This window comes from Protopterus annectens, chromosome 3.part0 (genome assembly GCF_019279795.1).
Source record: "Protopterus annectens isolate FY-2018-M chromosome 3.part0, PAN1.0, whole genome shotgun sequence".
NCBI lineage: Eukaryota > Metazoa > Chordata > Ceratodontiformes > Protopteridae > Protopterus > Protopterus annectens.
In genome coordinates, this window is record NC_056731.1 from 523,633,656 (window position 1) to 523,653,999 (window position 20,344).

General features: G+C 35.8%; 1 protein-coding gene across 3 annotated transcripts in view; it reads left to right on the plus strand.

The window, feature by feature from the left end:
- Positions 1-20,344, plus strand: part of NR4A3 (nuclear receptor subfamily 4 group A member 3) — a 47,792-nt gene that overhangs the window by 15,689 nt on the left and 11,759 nt on the right. For 2 of the 3 annotated variants that reach the window (XM_044064936.1, XM_044064935.1), the window contains 4 exons: positions 3,346-3,475; positions 4,771-4,943; positions 7,798-8,000; positions 17,985-18,163. In XM_044064936.1, coding sequence (XP_043920871.1) covers positions 3,346-3,475; positions 4,771-4,943; positions 7,798-8,000; positions 17,985-18,163 — 685 coding nt within the window. Of the gene's footprint in view, positions 1-3,345; positions 3,476-4,770; positions 4,944-7,797; positions 8,001-17,984; positions 18,164-20,344 lie in introns of those variants that run through there. The other variant, XR_006363977.1, reaches the window with a different exon arrangement.

A 20,344-nucleotide genomic window follows, 5' to 3' on the forward strand; every position in this document is an offset into this window, starting at 1 on the left:
GTTTGTCTGACATGCAGTGTATGTGTGTGTGTTTGTCTGACATTCAGTGTGTGTGTGTTTGTTTGACATTCAGTATGTGTTTGTCTGACATTCAGTATGTGTGTGTTTGACATTCAATGTGTGTGTTTGACATTCAGTGTGTGTCTGACATTGTGTGTGTGTGTGTTTGTGTGTGTTGTCTGACATTGTGTGTGTGTGTGTTGTCTGACATTCAGTGTGTGTGTGTGTGTGTGTGTGTGTGTGTGTGTGTGTTGTCTGACATTGTGTGTGTGTGTGTTGTCTGACATTGTGTGTGTGTGTGTTGTCTGACATTCAGTGTGTGTGTGTTTGACATTCTGTGTGTGTGTGTTTGACATTCTGTGTGTGTGTGTTTGACATTCTGTGTTTGTGTGTTTGACATTCTTTGTGTGTGTGTGTTTGACATTCAGTGTTTGTTTGTCTGACATTCAGTGTGTGTGGGTGTGTGTTTGTCTGAAATTCAGTGGGTGTGTGTTTGTCTGACATACAGTGTATGTGTGTGTGTGTGTTTGTCTGACATGCAGTGTATGTGTGTGTTTGTCTGACATGCAGTGTATGTGTTTGTCTGACATTCAGTGTGTGTGTGTGTTTGTCTGACATTCAGTATGTGTGTGTGTGTGTGTGTGTGTGTGTGTGTGTGTGTGTGTGTGTGTGTGTGTGTGTGTGTGTGTGTGTTTGATATTCAGTTTGTGTATTTGACATTCAGTGTGTGTGTCTGACATTCTGTGTGTGTGTGTATGTGTGTGTGTTTGACATTTAGTGTATGTGTCTGACATTTAGTGTGTGTGTCTGACATTCTGTGTGTGTGTATGTGTGTGTGTTTGACATTGTGTGTGTGTGTGTGTTGTCTGACATTCAGTGAGTGTGTGTGTCTGACATTCAGTGTATGCGCGTGTGTGTGTTTGTCTGACTGTGTGTGTGTGTGTGTGTGTGTGTGTGTGTGTGTGTGTGTGTGTAGTGTGTGTGTGTATGTGGATGTGTGTTTGTCTGACATTCAGTGTGTGTGTGTGTGTGTGTGTGTGTTTGTCTTGACATTCATTTTTTTTTCAAAATTTTCACTTCTTGTGACTTTCAGTGCCATACATAACTATATATGAATATGTGTGCATATGTATGTATTATGTGTGTGTGTGTGTGTGTGTGTGTGTGTGTGTGTGTGTAATTCCTGTCAAGGCTGACTTGTGTTACTTATACTTACTACCCATAATTGATATACACCTTTGGACAATCTAACTCAGTTCTTTTTTGGGGGAAATGTGACAGCAGAGCAAAATTGCTGCATGTGGACTTTTTGCTTATAAGAGAACTGCTATCAGAACAAAAAATGAGTATTTGTGCAGTCCATTGAAGAATGATAATTATAAGTAGTTATATTTACTTACATTTCTTTTTCATTGTACACTTTACTACTAATTATTGTTTGAAATAAGCATCATGGTTGACACCTGTAACTCAAACTAGATGTTTTATTGATGTTTTCTCTCTCAGACAAATCTTGGAGCTGAAACTTGTGTCTCAAAGTAGCAGTTCAGCTTGCTTTTATGGGAAATCCCTTGTGTACTATGATGTAATGGAGGTCCTGTAGCCTGGCGGAAGAACATATCTGAAAAATACAAAAAAGGGGTAGCCTAGATGTGAGGCATGGTGCTTTTTTTAATATGAGCAAGTAAATATAAAGGTAGAAGACTCGGTGTCTTGATGTTATTCATACTTTAGTGCTCGCTCTTTAAATTCCGATAAAAACAGGGACACCTGCTTATATGTACTTTAGCTTGATGTAAAACTTGTATTTTTATTATATTCTGCTCATCCATCTTATTTTATTTAGATAACTGTTAGAATGCTAAACAATGTATGACATTATTTGTATGGATCCTGTGTGTGTGTGTGTGTATATACCCAAGCGCACATATATGTAGGGGTGATTGCTAGACAAATAAGTTGCAAAATACTGTAATAATATATTATACAACAGAATTTAACCCCTTCACCTCATAAAGGACAGTTGTTTGTTCTATTGCAATATAATTGACTTTTGACTCTTTTTTTTTTTCATGCCCTTAAATATGATTTTATAGTATAACTTTAATTTACTTGACTTCATATACCATATCTGAAATATCTAAAGTTATAAAAGTTTTGTTTGAGCTGACACCACTAGCATATTTTTACTGCTTATTTCATCACAAGTAATTAGTTAGAAATGCTTATCATGTTAAGAGATTTGGTGTAGTTCAGCATTGTTTCTTTAAGTTATTTCCAATTGTTCTGCTAGAAAAACAAAAGTAGGGAAAGGAGAATCTTAACTTAGAATTTATTTGCAGGAGAAAATATTAGCAGCACTTAACATCAATGCACTAAATACATTCTTCTGTAGAATTATTTTGTATGTTTCTGTATGTTAAAACCACCTGTCAAACTTCTCTATTTTGTGTCTTTCTGTATGTTAAAACATCTGTCAAACTTCTCTATTATTATGTTATTGTGTTATTTGTTAACATTTTACAAAAAAGTCCAGTAAATTTAGACTTGTATCGTAGTTACTTCCTGATAGATTCACTTATGAAAGCGGGAGTTATTGTATAACAGAAATTGCTTAGAACAACATGGATGCACACAGCAAGCGCAGGATACATACAGCTTTTATGGATTACAGTCTGTTACTACTGCTGCTGACTCTGTCAGACAAGACGACAAGCTGACGGACATAAACAGTTGTGGTATCAAAAATATTTGCCTGTCTTGGAAAGGCATTGCTTTGTATCTAAACAACTGCATTTCGTAAGTGTCTTTTATCTTTACTGTGTTATGGAGTGCATATGACTTCCACAACCTTCAACAAAGCCGCCCTGTGCATTTTTTTCTTGTCTTCTGTCAACAGTCAGTAGGAGATGTTATGATATTTGTCTAAAAGTAGAAATCGTTGGAGACGTGGACCCCTAGATTGTTTTGATTTTATTTTAATAAGGTCAGTAATCATCCAGGGAATGAACCAAATAGAAAATTGCTCCCAAAGGGATATTAAAAGACAGATATGTAATCCCCAAAGGTATAACATTATGACCTGGTAATTTCAAAAATAATTTTATCATTCAAAGCTCACTGTCTCCAGGGACTAGCTTCAGAATGATCCTAGATTATATTCATTGTCAGCAGCTAACACTAATAAAATTGTTTTTCCTGCAGGCTAGCATGTTAGGAAATTAATTTTATCTAATTATACGAATTGAACTGTCATCTTTCACATTGTAATTAAAATGTGTCTTGTCAGGTCCTAATTCATTTTTGAGAAGTAATATCTTACACTGCTGTGTTTCTGTTTTTTAGAGAACTGTTCAGAAAAATGCAAAGTATGTCTGTTTGGCAAATAAAAACTGCCCTGTGGACAAGCGCCGACGCAATCGTTGCCAATATTGCAGATTTCAGAAGTGTTTAAGTGTTGGCATGGTTAAGGAAGGTAAGTCATAGTTTCATATACTCAAAAATTGATTAAAATAATTTGTTTTGTGGTTCATTTCTCTTATGGTAACATTTCTGTTCACTTGTAGTGTATGTTGAAAAGTGTGACCGAAAAATATTCTGCGTTGATATTATAGTTAATAAATATCTTTATTAAGAAGTACATACATTGCTTTTCTAGGATATTCTGAGTCTCATACAGCAGAAATAAGGGCTACTTATGGTTGTGTGTTTGTATACTTTGAAGAATTATTACCAAGATTTCAGTTTATCTAAAAATAAACTGGGTTTATATTTTTCATAGTTCAGAACAGAGACCCTGATATAATTCTTATGCTTTAATATGAACTGTCTTTCTTTTTGAACTTAAAATTCACCAGTTATATAGTGGCTTAGTTCTTATGAAGTTCTTTTATGAAAGAAAGTACTTAACTGTTGGTTTCAAACAATCAAATAAATTCTATTTCATAAGTGTATGTAGCAACTTTTTTATTTTTGTATGTAGCTGATTCATGTTTGATTCATCTAAAAAACGAGAGAGAGATAAATGAAACAAATTACTTTATATGTACACTAAAATGTAATATTTGCCATTAGTTTTAATGATCATTAACACTGCAGTGTTTGATTTACTCCTTAATTGTTAATTCTTTGATTTACATTTCTTAAATGTGGTTACCAGGAACTAGTACCTGAGATTTTTACATTTGCAGCCTGTTATTTCTTAGACCTATGACAGTTTTAAAAAGCATCTTAGCTTTGTCTGAGTTTCAGAGCTAGCCAACTGCCTTTATAATATTGAAGCTTACGTTTGGGACCAACAGTATAATGTAAGACATAAGCACTTAACATATGAATGAAGATGATATGGATTTATGAGGGTGTTGGACTTTACTACAGATAAATGCAAAAATGGTATCTGTCTTATTTATTTATCTTTCTATCTGTATTAAGACTTGGAAGCACGTGCTACCCTGAATCAATAGTGCAATGTATGGATTTCAGAAGTTTTGTCTTGGATGGAAATGTTATATTATGTGCATAAAAATTGGTATACGGGACACGCAAAAAAACATAATTTCTTACTAGAATCACTAACAGTCCTTTAAAGTAGAGCTGTTAATTTGGTGTGTTGTATATGCATTCTTTTAATTTATTTTTCCTGTTAGACTTTTTTTTGTTAATCACAATGATCAATCTATTTATTAATAACCCCCAGTGTTATTACTTGCATCTGTTTACAATCCGGGCTTCTCATTCTTACCTTTCTTCCTTATTTTTTTAATCTGATAGTGGTCCGTACTGATAGTTTAAAAGGAAGACGAGGTCGATTGCCTTCCAAACCAAGGAGCCCTTTGCAGCAGGAGCCTTCTCATGTCTCCCCGCCCTCTCCTCCTGTTAGTCTCATCAGTGCCCTGGTACGAGCATTCACAGACTCCATATCCAGTGACCTCAATTATTCTAGGGTAGGTACCGAGGGTCTTTTCATATTCATTTGTCAGCAGGTTATTGCTTTGTTCTTTATTTATACAAAACATTGTAGATTTTGTGCTCTGTAATACTTTACCTATAAAAAAAGCATTTCCTTGTTGAACAGGTGTTGAAATGTTAACCATTTCTCTACAGTTTCTCCTTGGATTTTGAAACTAAAATTATGTCAGTAATTACATCCTGTGAGGAAAGATGGGACAGAAATGCAAAAAGCTTTCACTGTAATTAGATGTGCTATTTGCTGACTGAAGTACATATTGTAAAGGCTAAAGCTATAGCAGACTATGTATAATAGTAGTTTAGAGTATTTGTATGTGTGTGTTTATATATATATATATATATATATATATATATATATATATATATATATGTATAGGTTCACTTTATAATCCCAAAATCCTGAAATATCGAATTTCAGAATCTCGAGATCATAAAGCCGAAACCTTAAAATCCCGAAACCTCAGAAGCACAAATTTCAAAATTGCGAAGCCTACACTAACCATACACCACACACACATGCACACACCTACCCCCACACACAAACCTACACTACATACAAGCAGGGAGGCATGCCCTCCTGCGCCCCCCACACTCCCCCTACTTAAATATACTAACTCCAAGGTCGCACAACACAGACAAACACACGAAAACACCACCATACAAGCTACATTCCCCTCGCACACACACATCACAGTCACAAAACATACTGACACACACTAAATCCCCTAACCAAAACCCTTAAACATAAATGCTTACTTGAACACCAGAAGAGCAACTTCACCATCTCCGAACTTTGGGATTTTGAAATTCGCGCTTCTGGGGTTTCAGAATTTTGAGCTTTCGGCTTTATAATCTCAGGATTCTGAAATTCGATATTTCAGAATTGATTATAAAGTGTTCCCATATATACATATATATATATATATATATATATACATATATATATATATATATATATACATATATATATATATATATATATATATATATATATATATATATATATATATATATTCCTCTGCTTTAGGTTATGGCTGCAAAAGGTCTACTAATGGGTTAGTCAGCCTATTAGATTAACATAAATAGAGCAGGAGAAGGTAGCAAGATTAATTCAAAATATCAGCTGCTATTTTCATTTATCTATATTTTTCATTATTTGGTATAATTTGTGTGCTGAATTAGCAAACTTAGGTTATCTTTTGTTTAACATATAACTAGTTGAGTGGCATTTAGTGCCTTAAAGAATTATTTGCATTTGTTGTAGAAAAAGGAAAAGCACGTATAGAAATAACTACTCAGCATGACTTTTCCATTCAAGGAAACAATCTCACATGCAGAGCTAACTGCTTCATGTGTATCTCTCAGGTGTATAAACATGATCCACTGCTATCATCACATTTGTATAAAAAAGCTTGGTAACTTCTTAATGCACTAAAGTGTATTTTGTCACATAAAGTACTCAAAAGTGCTACAATTTGTAGTTAGTTCAGTGTAGCACTAACTGCTACTAGCGTAAAAATATTTTGGTAAGTAACTGTGCCTAGAAATAAATATTATCATATGGACCCAGAGACAGCACATAGACCAGGGACATGTTTATGGTCATGTAATATGGATCTGCACATTGTGAGGGTGAAGCCAAGGTCTGTTGACTACAACTTTCATTGCTTTAGCCTTTAGTAAGGGAATAGAAAGGAAAAATCCTCACATGAAATATTTTATATTGTGAGAAGAATTCATGCTTCAGTCTCCAGCTGCACTTGTGTTAGGATACTTTTTGAAAACTATAGAGAACCATAGTAATCCAGAAATCCTACCCTTCATATTACTTAACTTCACACTGCTTAAGCTTTGTGCTGACAGTTGGGAGTTAAAATATAGTTTATCATCCCTTGACATGAAATTTGAAATGTTTTGTCCCAGTTGCCATTCACTGCTGCAAAATAAGGTTACTGCATTGTAATGTTTCTGTTATCAGAGAAAATGTGGCTCATGGAACATATACTAGGAACCTGCTTACGCTTTTCTGTTTGGCAGTGTTATTTACTGTACAGAACTGTTCTTCAACCCAAGTGACAATAAAAAAGTTACTAAAATTGTTTACTAGGATTTAACAACATGAAATACAGCATGTCTTTTATGAGGGTGTTACACAACAGCAGAGTGCATGATGGAAATGTATGTGATATCTGCATTGTTATGTTTTAATAGATATTCATGCATTTGCTGAAGAGACGATGTATATAATTATGCTTCATTCGTAGTGTCTCATTAAAGAAAGAACAATGATGTGATCAAACAATTATACATTTAGTAGCCAGAAGTGCTATCTTTATAGATTCAGTCTTTGTTGCTTGTTAACTCTGAATGATTCTTCTATCAACACTTGTGTTTTTTTTACCTGAATTTATTTTATGGCGAGGCAAGGGTAATATTTCAATAAATGATCCAAGAGGCAGTCTAAAGAAACCCAAAGTCTGCAATGGCAACAGCAAAACGTATTATCACAGTAATTATGGAGAGGATATGACCTGCGTATGCCTTCTCTGGCTTCACACATCTTCCATTGCAGAAATGCTCTATGTTTTCATTTTATAAGGACTCTAAAATGGGAAGTTGCAATGTCCTCTGATTCTCATCCAAAGTACATAGTATGTTTTTAAGTGCATTAAGTTTAATTTTATTTATTCATAAACCCCAGATTGTAACATGACACATTCCCAGTTCTGCTCAGAATTTACTGAGAGAGTATTTTAATTAAAATGCTCATGTAGAGCAACTTTGCCTAACATCTTATAGCAGACATTTTGTATGTTGTATTCATTGCAGTTTTGTGGCGCAGATCAACCTGCTGTCGAACTCACAGATGCAGAACACGTGCAGCAGTTCTACGGTCTGCTTACCTCCTCACTAGAAGTCACCCGGAACTGGACGAGTAAGCTGCCAGAATTTAATGACTTCCCAAAAGAAGATCAGACTCTTTTAATAGAATCTGCTTTTTTGGCACTGTTTATATTTCGACTTTCTAGCAGGTAAGGGCTGGTTAAAGTAAAATACACAACAATGAGAAAAGTTTGATTACTCATAAACTGGACCTTGCCAGTGGCAAATGCTGTCTGTAGTCTGGTTAATTATTTTATTCCCTCAGTAAGTATTTTAAATGAATTAATATATAAATATTGTATAACATGTCATTCTCTAAGACATAAGCTAAATGTTGAAGGTAGAAGAATCCTTGTCACTGCGTAGAACACCTTTTATGTTACCAACAAGATATTTAGAAAACCTACATTAGCAAACTACAGCCATTTACATGGTGAGGAACAGACTGCTCCAGTTTAAGAAGGAAATGCAAGTTTGTCTGTTCTTTTTTTTTTTTTAGAGATTTTTGATAGTTATAGATCATTATCCATAACTATAAGGATATATAGCTCTATTTTTCCTCTTCATTTATGCAATTTGCTTAAATGCCTTTAAAACAATGTATTTAGCAAATCTTGGAACTTTTTTATGTTCCATTTATCAGCAACATTGATTTTGTTTTCCTAGTTTTCTTAATTTGATTCTTCACACCAACTTTGTATATTTTTTATTATACTGAAATATATATTTTCATATATTGGTATTAATTTTTTCATTGCTACCAATTACATTTCTCACATACACACACCACACTGATATGCAAGCAAAAGTTAATGCTGTAAGTTTTGAGTTGCTTAGTATGTTTTGTTCATAGCAATTGATTTTAAAACCTATTTAGTACTTCTATAAATATTCAGGAATTTGTTTTTATGTGTATTGAAGGTTTATATGTAATGGATATTTTTAACAATTTACTGCCTCTTTGTCTACATTGTTGCTGAAAAAGGGCCCTTGGACCAACCCACCCACTTGTAAAAGACAAACAAAGAGATAAATAAACTGTGGATGTCTTATAAATAGGTTTTTCCATTATTTAATGTGGTAATAAGTTTTAATCCAATGTTTGCTGAGATAATTTAATTATTGAGTATTTAGTACTACAATGACAATAACGTTAAGGAAAGGTAAGCAAAATCAGATGAACATTAATCTGAAATTAGAATTAATTCTGGAATATAAAGCAGTTCTAAATGATATAGCTTAATAACCTACAACATATACACAAACAGATTAAACGTTTAGTAAACATTGTATTACTCTGAAGGTTGGCTTAAATGAGTAGTTAGGCATTTATAGATACTGACTAAGGTTGTTCACTGAGTGAGTTTATCAAGAAGAAGACATGCTACTGACTTATTGACCAAAAAAAGATGAATGCATACCACAACACATGTGCAGCTCCTTAGCTTCTTTGGGAGGTTGTTTGTGGTTAGTGGTCAGTAAGCCATGGGGTTGCAAGCATAGCATGGGAAATGCATGCACATGTTATTACATGTCCTAGGGCACAGAACAAGAGAAATAGATGGAATTCTCCTCTTGGCATTCCTGTGCCCTGGTTCACCAACCATTCTGAAAAGCAGGATCACAAAATCTAAGTGGCAGGGGATTCTGGGCATGCTTAACATGTAAGGCTGTACTCTGTACAGTGAAAATCCATAGAACAGCTCCATATGGCTGGAGCTGTATGAAAAGCTGATTGTTTGTTTATTGTGATATTTGTCTGGTATTTATGGTTTTGGCATTCTGAAGGCCTAGGACCTGCAGGGTTAGTACTTGTATGAAATGATCAACTTTCAACTCTTCTTCAGTTATCCAAGTTGAGACAAATACATCATGAGACTGTGTTTAGTGCAATGTAAAACATTTTGTAGTTAGTTGGGGAATATTCTTCCATGAGTGGAGTAAGTACATATAGATGCCATTTAGTTTCTTAATATTTAGTACTTAAAACTGCTAAACTGGAACTTGACAGTGCAGAAAAATGGAACACAAGGCAGAGCATACCAGACTAATTCTGTTAATGAAAACAGCCCCATGTACACTCTGCATATATGCTGTTAAACAAAATTGTTGCTGTTTAGTTTGCAATTTCTTGTCAATTTATTAATTCCAAAAAGACCTAAAAAATGAAATGTACGCGGTGTGTCTATAAGATTTTGTTGTGGAACATGGCATTTTAATCATCACTGTATTTTTGAAAATGCTTTGATGCTATAAGTTATTAAAAGCAGTCATGTAAACGGACTTAGTTTTGCTGATAAATTGGTGTGGTGCAGTTTGACAAAACACAGTTCATTGAACTGTGCTAAATGATAACAAAAATTGCTAAAGTCATAGTTTTCCAAAAGAAGAACTTGCTAGCTTTCACAGAAAGTGAAAGATTTTGAGACTTATTCAGAAAGGGCCGCCATTAGCAGTAAGCCCCAAAATGAGCTGTTGCTTCTGATTCAGAGACAGGCCCACTGCAGTGATCCTTCGATCATTGCAGTGTGCCATCTTTTCATCTGAGCTACATGCTAATGAGACATTCTGGGGTAGTGGTGTTTGCTAATTAGAAATTTGCTGTCCCCCTGGAAATATCTGATAAGAATAGGAAGACTAGATGACACCAGGAAGAGTTTTTAAACAATTATCTGGAGTTACTTAAAACGTTAATAGAGGAAGACTACTAGGATCACTTTTATGAACAATAAGAAGAATGCCAATCTAATGTCTGCCATTATTAACTGACTGTAAGATCTGTGATTTATGAGGTCAGGGGCAAAAATAAGAAGATACGTCAGGGACTTTCTGTCCTCTAAGGGACAGGTAAGAGGTAAGTCAGTAAGTGTGTGTGTGTGTGTGTGTGTGTGTGTGTGTGTGTGTGTGTGTGTGTGTGTGTGTGTGTGTGAATGACAATAAATAAGGGGGGTGTCAGTGTGAGTGCGATGCATGGGATACCAGAGATGATTATCACAAAAATGCGCTAATTAGCATTAGTGATAACACCATGAGATTCATAGATATGAATATCAGCTGATAAGGAGTTCTGTCCCTATTGTGGTTAATATGACTTGAACTGCATTTTCTACAGTTGCAAAAATGGTCCCTTTTCACAACAGCTGTTAGCACCTACTGTGGGGTCTCTGTCTCTCCCTTTTAGCCACTTCCTCCAATTCCTGGACCTGCTGATCATCTCTGGGTTCCCTGAGGGACAGTCAAGACTTTATCCCTATGTCCTACAGAACTGGCCACAATACCCCACCACTGGACTAGCTGCAATGCCTCTCAACTCTCTGTGAGTTTGACTCAAATTTTAGCTCTGTCCCTTTTAATCCCTCCTAAAACTGGTGAGTTTTTATAAAGATGGTGAATTGCTTTAAGTAAGTAATAACAATAATTAGAGTATAGACTTCTTTTACTTCAGAAAATCTATTTTAATTCATGTTCTCTTATTCTGTCAATATCAAGTTATTAGTACTAATATTTTAAAAGTGTTTCTGATTGTCCCTGATTATTGTTGAATTAGTCCCCGATTCATTGAGTACTATGACTAGCAGGTTGATCCACAAACATAGACTTGTGTTGCAGCTTATGGACATGCAGCCATTGTGGATTAGATCCCGGGAATTAAGCCCCCCCCCCTTTGTTTTGTTACCTTGGTAACAAAGTGCTATTGTAAATGTAAAAAAAGATAACAAGTGAAAGTTGTCAGACTACCAAGTCTATGCAGCCCTCCATTGTTGCGGTCCCCTGACATATCATGTAGCATTGAAAGACAAAGTAATGTAATATGACGCTGCTAGTGTGGTGGTTTCTACTTCAGCTATTTGAATGCAATGTACCATGCATGTTGAAAAGCCCAGTGGTTTCTCTTTTCCAGAAATAATTTAGATTGCTTAATCACTGTTTAAGACATGCCTGCATTCAATCTGTCCTGTTTTTTTGACCATCAACCTTCACCCTTTTCTATAAAGTAAAAAATATAAGCAATAATGTAATATTGAAAATAAAAAGGCTGTCTGTTTCTCCTGTTGTTGTGCACCTTGTATTATTTCATTTCCCCAGCACAATACACTGTTGCTACCCAACCTCCTGCATCAGAGTACCAGAGTGTTTTCTTCAGTTAAATCCTCATCTTCTATGATAGTCCTTTCTACAACACAGTCTTCTTCCCTGACTACGTATTGAGTGCCTTATCTGTCATTTAAAGCTCCTTGCAGAAGACCGGTATGGGAAGAGAGAAAATTGTCTTCGTTTTTTTTATTTGCTTTCATCTGATCCATCTCTGTCTTTTATAGCACCCCTAACTTCCTTGTCAATTCATTTTACTGTTACTCTATCAGTACTCTCCCTCAACATACCACATTTGTTACAAAGAGGTGATGGTTCTTGACCATTCTTGCAGTGGCCTTGTGCGAGATATATTGCTCAGGACAGAAAGTTATGTGAATATCCCCTACCTTAGTTTTCATAGGTGACAGTTAATGCTGCAGTAACCACGTGTAAGGTACATTTATATGTATGCAGCAGCTGTTTGTGATTAATTTTAAGAGACAGAGTGCCCATGCTGTGAGGTAAAATGCCTGTGCTGTGAGGTAAGACACCCGTCCTGTGAATTAGAAAGTCCATGCTGTGAGGTAGCCCATCCCCTAACGTGGATTGCTCATTCTGTGATCACTGGTGTACACTGAAAAAAAAAGTAGTTGGAGGTATGGACTTTCAGCTGAGAACAGCATGGCCCTCTTCACAGCTTGCCTGAGAGCAGAGACCACCTCCAACATCTCACTAATAATTCCTGTCAGAAGCCAAAGCAACCAATGTATCCTTATGTATTCTCTTAGCAATTAGATTTTCTCTTCAGACTCCAAGATCCCATCTGGAAATGTTTTTGCACATCGTACTCGCAGCCTGGTAATGATCAGAGCCAACAGCCTCCATCCATGTCCTTGTGATGTTTGGCTTTCAGCACCCTCCCATATGTTGTAACTGTGATTAATGCCCTCCATCCACTGCACAGCCAACTAGTTGCATTACTAAGCACTAGTTTTGCTACCATGTGTGATCTCTGCAGTGACAATACAGCATTCAGCCTTTCCATTCTTTAGCTTTCAGGCCAGTGATTAATTCCTTACCAACTGAGCTCTACCCCGCATGTCACTGGACCTTGTAACTCTTCCTTTCATGACCCACATTTCTTAGTGGGACACTACTTTGCCCAGATGCTGATGCCCAAGGCACATGCTGATAAGGTTTATAAGAATCGTTTAACAACTACAACTTGCATCATCAGTGACGGTGGTCAGGTTAGCATACAACACCAACCACATACTGCCCAGTGACAGATTCTACATGTTTGGGGTGGCTCACCTTGACATCTTCTGCTTTGTTGTCATTATTATACACAGTCCCAGAGCAAGCCTCTGTGAAACCAACAGGTCAGCTTCATGAATCTAGCTACTGTATGCGCAGAAGATAAACATTTTAAAAAAAGATAATTTCAGAATTAAAGTTTATAAAAGATCACTGCTTTTGTCACATCTTTAATATGGTATACCCATCTTCCTACTATACAGCAACAGGTCAGCCTGGCACCATGGTACGAAGGGGCTGTGACTCAGATGACCATGGTTTGATTAGTGGCCCAGCACTGGAAGAGCCTTGCAGGGAGGGGCAAGATGAAGGGGAGTTGCCCACTCACTTCTTCCACTAGATGTATGCCTTCAGAATTACACAGGGCAGTGTAGTCCCCCTGGTGGAGACTGGAGAGACCACTGTTTATGCCATGGAGGGAGGTATAGGTTTTCTTGGAGGGAAAGCCCATTGCAGAAGTGAGGGGATGTCCTACACAGACAGCAAATTGAAGACCCCTCCCCAGCACCTCACTGTGTGTCCAACAGGTTAGGGATGGGGAGAAAACGGAACAACATTTAAACCACACATGATAGATGCCTAGATGCCAGAGTGTAGTACATTTTTTCTGAGCATCATATCAACGTGTCTTTTTTCAGGCCTTTAACAACAGGTGCAATATTGTTAATATAAAAACAATATTTTTAATAATTTTAGGGGGAAACAGCTGAAAATGTTACTTACATGTATTAAGTGCTTGGGGGGGCAGCATTTTGAGAGATGTGTCAATTTTTAAGTGATAGGTGTCTAAGGGGGGGTAACAAGAGCTTAAGTACAAAATGGAATTTGCTTGTTACACCCCTGTTTGAATGGCAACCCTTCTTGGTCGGCTCTCAACCAATAGGGAATGAATGGACAGACTAGCAGAGAGTGAGAGAGAGCGAGTGTCTGATATTGGGCAGGCAGCAGGGGCAAAATGTTGGAAACAAAAAAAAAAAAGAAGCAAAAGGAAGCATACTTCTTTGTCCATTTGTACAAGGGGCAAGGTTTGTTGATTATGTAGCTGCAGAATGGTACTGTTTAATATAATGGAGTTCTAGCATTTGGCCAAACTGATTAGGAAAATATTGTCTCAGACTAAAAATAGATAGTGATAGTAAAAAAAGAAACTAATGGTTGTAGAATGTGCAGCAGGTCTTGCTATGTATAATGGAATTTCTGTAAATGAAGCAACTGTTTTGCAATGCAGACTCTTACATGATAGCAGCTGTTGTACAAACAGTCAGATTGCTATGACACAGAGAAAATAAGGCATCAGCTATCCCTCTGATGATGTGTTGGTAGAGACACGTGTTAGACAACATTACTTCAGTCTTTCTGTCCCCTTCCCACGAGTATGCAACTTTTAATAGATTTCACAGTTTTAACTATTGCTAAAACAGTTTTCTTTTTGAAAGACTTTTAGATGTCTTTATGAATGTGATAGCTATTATTTTTGAGCTTCATGCAAGCTGTTTTTATCAAATGCTTTTTATTTTCTTTTTTGTAAACTTTCCTCCTGAGTAAGGAATTAATTACCTATTTTATTTATTTATTTATTTTATTTACTTTGTTTGTTTGTGTCTTTCGGCTTTTCCCGGTTAGGGGTCGCCACAGCGGAACTCCGGTCTGCTAATGATTGACAGTAGATTTTTACGTGCTGGCTTGCCGGGCCTAACGCACAATCTTCAACGAAGGAACGCCCATTCACGCATGTCGCCACACAGAAGACGCTCTAACTGAGAATCGAACGGGCAACGTCTAAGTGTGAGGCGACAACGCTACCACAGCACCACCACCTATTTATTTTATTTACTTATTTTATTTAATCTTTGTTAACCAAGGTAGAGGGGGTAGAGCACTGATCCACATGGACCATTTTAAAAGGTGTGGGAGATTACACAAATAGCAGAAAGGAAAAAAAGCCTGAATAATGCCATTATATGACATGGATACTAATGTAAGAGATAGCAATACATGTAGGATACAGAGAAATTGTAGTATGTTACAAATATTATGATTAGGCAAAAAGTTAAGGTACAAACTTGTGGAATGAATGGAGACGATGCAATGTTCATAAAAACAATGTAGTGAAATGTTGATAATGCCTTGTAAGTATGCATTTATTTGTAGATTATAACCATATCATTTTGCATATTTGTAATATTTTGAAATATTTCTTCATATCCTCTTCAGTCTGTAATTTACCTCATTTTGCAGGTATTTCCTGTGTATATAGCTGGATGAGTTCCCACAGTCATTTAAGCTCCACACTAATTCTACACTAATATGCACTTGCTAATTATGGATTGCGTTTTAATAACCATCTAAGGGGACTTGTCAGGGTAAAAAAGTGTGAAGGAAGTGAATTTCTATCTAACTTTTAAAATATAAAACAATGAGTAAAAAGGTCACACGGACAAACCAGACAGTAAAAACTAAAAGAAAAATCTAGCCAAGCTAGAGTTTCCACTCTGTGAGTCCTTAAACATCTTGTATTATAATCATACCTCTCAACTGTACAGATTTTCACAGAATGTCCATATTTGTGTCTCATGTTTTTGGCCCATTTTTCATAAAATTGTGTTTTATTTTTTTTTTTGGCAAATTAGCGGCAAATCATTAAAGAATGAAGTTAGAAAAAATGACAGGTATTTGAGTTTCAGAATTCATATCCTTCAGAAAAATAATGCTAATGCAAAACCTGTTTATTCTGTCAACTTTCTAAGTTTGTGAGAGCAATATTTAAAACTTGTCCCTATTTTTACTGCTTTGCCACACTTTTATTTATGGCTTTGTCCAGATTTCTTCTTCTAAGAGGCTGAGAGGTATGATTAGAGGCACATGGGCTATATGCAAATGACCCTTTAAGGACATCTGGTGTATGGTAGTTCTAAATGCCCATGTCTTTTTTCTTTTTAAAATATGTAATCAGTAGCCCTTTACCTTTAAACACTTAAAAGTCTGAACTCAAGCTACTCACGTGTCAACATTTAAACATGCAGTCACTTGCAGTTTGAGCATGCAAGCGCCAGTTATTTTTAATAGGTCTACTTTCATGTCATATCAGTACTGTGAAAAGAAAACACAGCTGAATGTAAAAGACAAATTTCTACATTTTCATAGCTGTGTTAAGATTCTCTTGTGTTTTTTTTTTTTTTGTTAATGGACACACTCGTGCACCTACATAACATTTTTGACAATAATCCACTTACTTGGAGGGAAATAGTGATTACACAGGTGTTATAAGCATAAGAATAACAGTAATTCTTTCAGCTTGGAGGACTAGTCTTCAGCGTCACATAACATTACAACTGTTGGGCATGGAACATGAGTTTTAATTGGGTCTTCACTAATTAAAATGGTATTTGTAGCGAGTACTTTACTTTGATGTGACCATATTTTTTATTTCAACAATACATGCTGCTGAAATGAGGTCATCACTGTCAACTTTTGCTCTTACCCTAAGGTGAAGTGACCTTAGAATTAATATTTTGAAAACACAGTTTTTGTGATCAACATTATTTTTAAGGAAATACATTTTAATATCTTGCCACTGAGCTAACCTAAATCACTTAAGTTGAGACTTGCAATGTATAAACAGCATTTATTATACACAGACTACTCATCAGTGAAGTACTCCTGACTGTGATTTGCCAGCATTGCAAGTGAATTTAAGACAAATAAAAGGGCCAAAACAAGCAATAATGGATAGTGTCTTGTCGGGATGTTTTGCTTTGTTTTGTCTGTGAACCAAGACGCTAACCCATCAATGTTGTTTGACTACTCTACCTCACCACATGCTTTAACTGTTTTAACACATGCCTGCAATGCCTTAGGGAAGACAACAGTTCAAGGCAGATGTTTGCTTTTTTTTTTTCCTGTCCCCAAGAAAGAAATCAAGCAGTTATATAATGTCTGACAGTAAGAGAATACTATTTTAATCTGTTTTAAGAACTGTATCGTCTAACTAGCAAAGTAGCAAAAGAACCAACTGGAACACAGTTTTTTGATTCACACACAGTGTCTCTGTCTCACTCTTCCATGAGGGATGACACAATGGCCTCTTCTTGTGATACTGTTGCAGTAAGGCCATGTGTCTGACAGTACTGTTTGTGGAACTCACTGTATAGTGAAATGTCCCTGTATCAAACTTGACCATTTACTACAGAAGTATGACTGGACATATGCTGATTTAAGGGAGGGGAGATACTGGTTTTAATAAATATGCATGTAACATCACCAGGAAGCTGTGCACGCATGGTGTTGGTGATGATTGTCCAGTATTGTGACATTAGTGAATGCTAAGCCAATTGTTTGTATTATAGATGGTACATCCTCACCATCCCAGGGATGATGGGGACCTAAAAATGACAGCATTCTGTCTGTACTATGAAGTCTTTTTCATTAGTCTGTCTTATTTGCCACGGTGTAAAAAGATATCTGTCTTCAATAGCTTTTCATGTGCTTACAAATTACATTGGCGACTCCACATCAGATGCTCCTTCTGACATCGCTTTATTTCTCTTTAATAAAGTTGCTCAGTGAGTGATATGTTGCTAAAGTACAATTAGTAAGAAAGTTAAATTAATTTTCCTATTTGTGTAATATTATATATACAGACCTTTGCAGGATTCATAATTACTTTAATTGTAAACATGCTTTTGCAGGATTGTAGCATGCAAAGTAGAGTGTAGCAGTAAAATGAGTGTTTCTTTTTACAGATCTATTCTTTCAGAAGATAAGCTTGTGTTCTGTAATGGAATTGTTTTACACAGACTTCAGTGCCTTCGTGGATTTGGGGAGTGGTTGGACTCCATTGTCAATTTCTCATTAAACCTGCAGAGCCTTAACCTTGACATCACAACTTTAGCTTGCTTATCTACTCTAATTTTGATCACGGGTAAGTGCCCCATTTGTCTTCGTTTTTCTCAGTGTGGGTGGAACAGGTAACCTTTCTGCTTCTATAGCTACTAATAGCTTAAATCTCTGCATTTTGCGTGTCTGCACTGTTCTGTTATTCGTAGCTAATTACATCTTGCAGGGATTTGCTTGGAACAGTATTGAATATTCATCAGCAGATTGCACATCTTTGTGCTTCAAGGTAAACAAGCCAGTTTATGGCCAGCTGTTCAGTCACAGTTCCTTAAAGGGTGGAAGCAATCTCTCCAGCAGATGATAACTGCCTGACTGCTTCTCCTCCACTCGGACTACTTAGTATATACATCAGTGACTCCCTATAGTTATTCGGTTCACTTACTCAGTAGTTTATATGTTCTTGTGCAGGCAGAACAGATTCACATGTCAAGTGCCAGTTAAACCAAAGTTTTATTTTTTCTTAGAGCTTTCCGTATTAAAAAATGTAGACTGCAGCATTATTTTCAAAATATTTTAAGTAACATTTTTCCATGTTTTGCTTCTGTTTACATTTACTTCCAATATTTTTGTTGCTGTAATTATTCTATTAAAAAAGTTTATAAGGTTTTTGACTAATGCAGCCGTGATGTCTTTTTTATGCAGAAATAAATACCCCTTTAACATACAATAATGCCATTAGCACAGAAAATGTGCAGCAAAATTGATTTGCTAACACTATTTTACTGGAATAATTCTAAAATACATGCATCTGTTTTTTTTTTCAATATAAGCAAGTGATGCTGTTTTCTGAGAAGTATATCTGGTATACTTAGTTGAGATAAATTTGTAAGGAGTGATGCAGCTTGAAATTTCACTCAGATTTGTAGCAGCATGCATTTGTGCTGCTGCCCCTTTAACCTCCACAAAGGCACAAACACATGCAAAGACACACTCATGAACACATACACACACTCACATGCACACTTAGTGACTTACTCCAGCATAAGGCTTATCTATAAAGGAGGTTTATGTCCATGTAAATCACTTACAATGGGAGCAAGTCTTTTGGAATTAGGCTAGACTTACACTGCATTAAGTCACTTTTAAACCAATAGCAATTCAGTTGGAATCAGGCCTTATATATCTGTCTATATGTGTGTGTGTGTGTGTGTGTGTGTGTGTATATATATATATATATATATATATATATATATATATATATGTGTGTGTGTGTGTGTGTGTGTGTGTATGTATATATATATATATATATATATATATATATATATATATATATATATATATATATATATATATATATATATATATAAATAAAGGCAGTGTGCATATTAAAGCTGTAAGTCTAGACAGCTACTCATATAACAATGAAGTTACTTTTGCTGACACACTTCCACACCTTTACTTAATTTCCATTTATTATTTTATTTTATTTAAAGTATATAATATAGCTGTCTTCAACAAATATAGATTGCTTTTAATAAAGTGTATGAATTATAGAATTTAGCTGTATATTATCTGGAGAGATAAGCAATATCAATTATATTGTACAGATGAGATGTGAACCTTTGAGTAGGATAAAATACTGTTCTTCTGAAATCATTTGTACACCAGAGCTTACATTGGGTCTATCTGGCTGCGTCTAATAATGTCTATAACATCGACTGGCTAAACATCAGGTTGAAAATGTCAGCATGCACAACAACAAAATAAGAAAACCCAAACAAAGACATCTTTTCTTTGCAGTAGGGGCATGGTGTCAGTTAAACTGAAGTTCAGTATGATATGGTATCATCGACTGAAGGGCATTAGAATGAAGGTACAGCTGGCATGCACAGCTTTCCATTTAAAAAAAATGCAAGACAGCAGCATTCTTTTTAGGATATTTTAAGTAACCTTCTTTCCTGTTTTGCATCTAATAATTTAAATTTGCTTCAGATAACTCTGTTGCTGTAGTTATTCCATTAAAAAATATAATTATGTATACCAACTCCGAGATCACACTACAGTGAGGAAAGTGACAATTCCCCAATATCCACTGTTCCACAATTTGGCATAATAGATTATCTATTCACTTTTCTGCTTTAGTGTTGTGGATTTTGATATTTTCATGTTTATATTTGGCTGCTTGATCATAAGTAGTCAACAAACTCACATAGACCTGAGTTCCTGGTGTCAGCTGTCAATTGCTAAATACTTGAATGTCACTGCG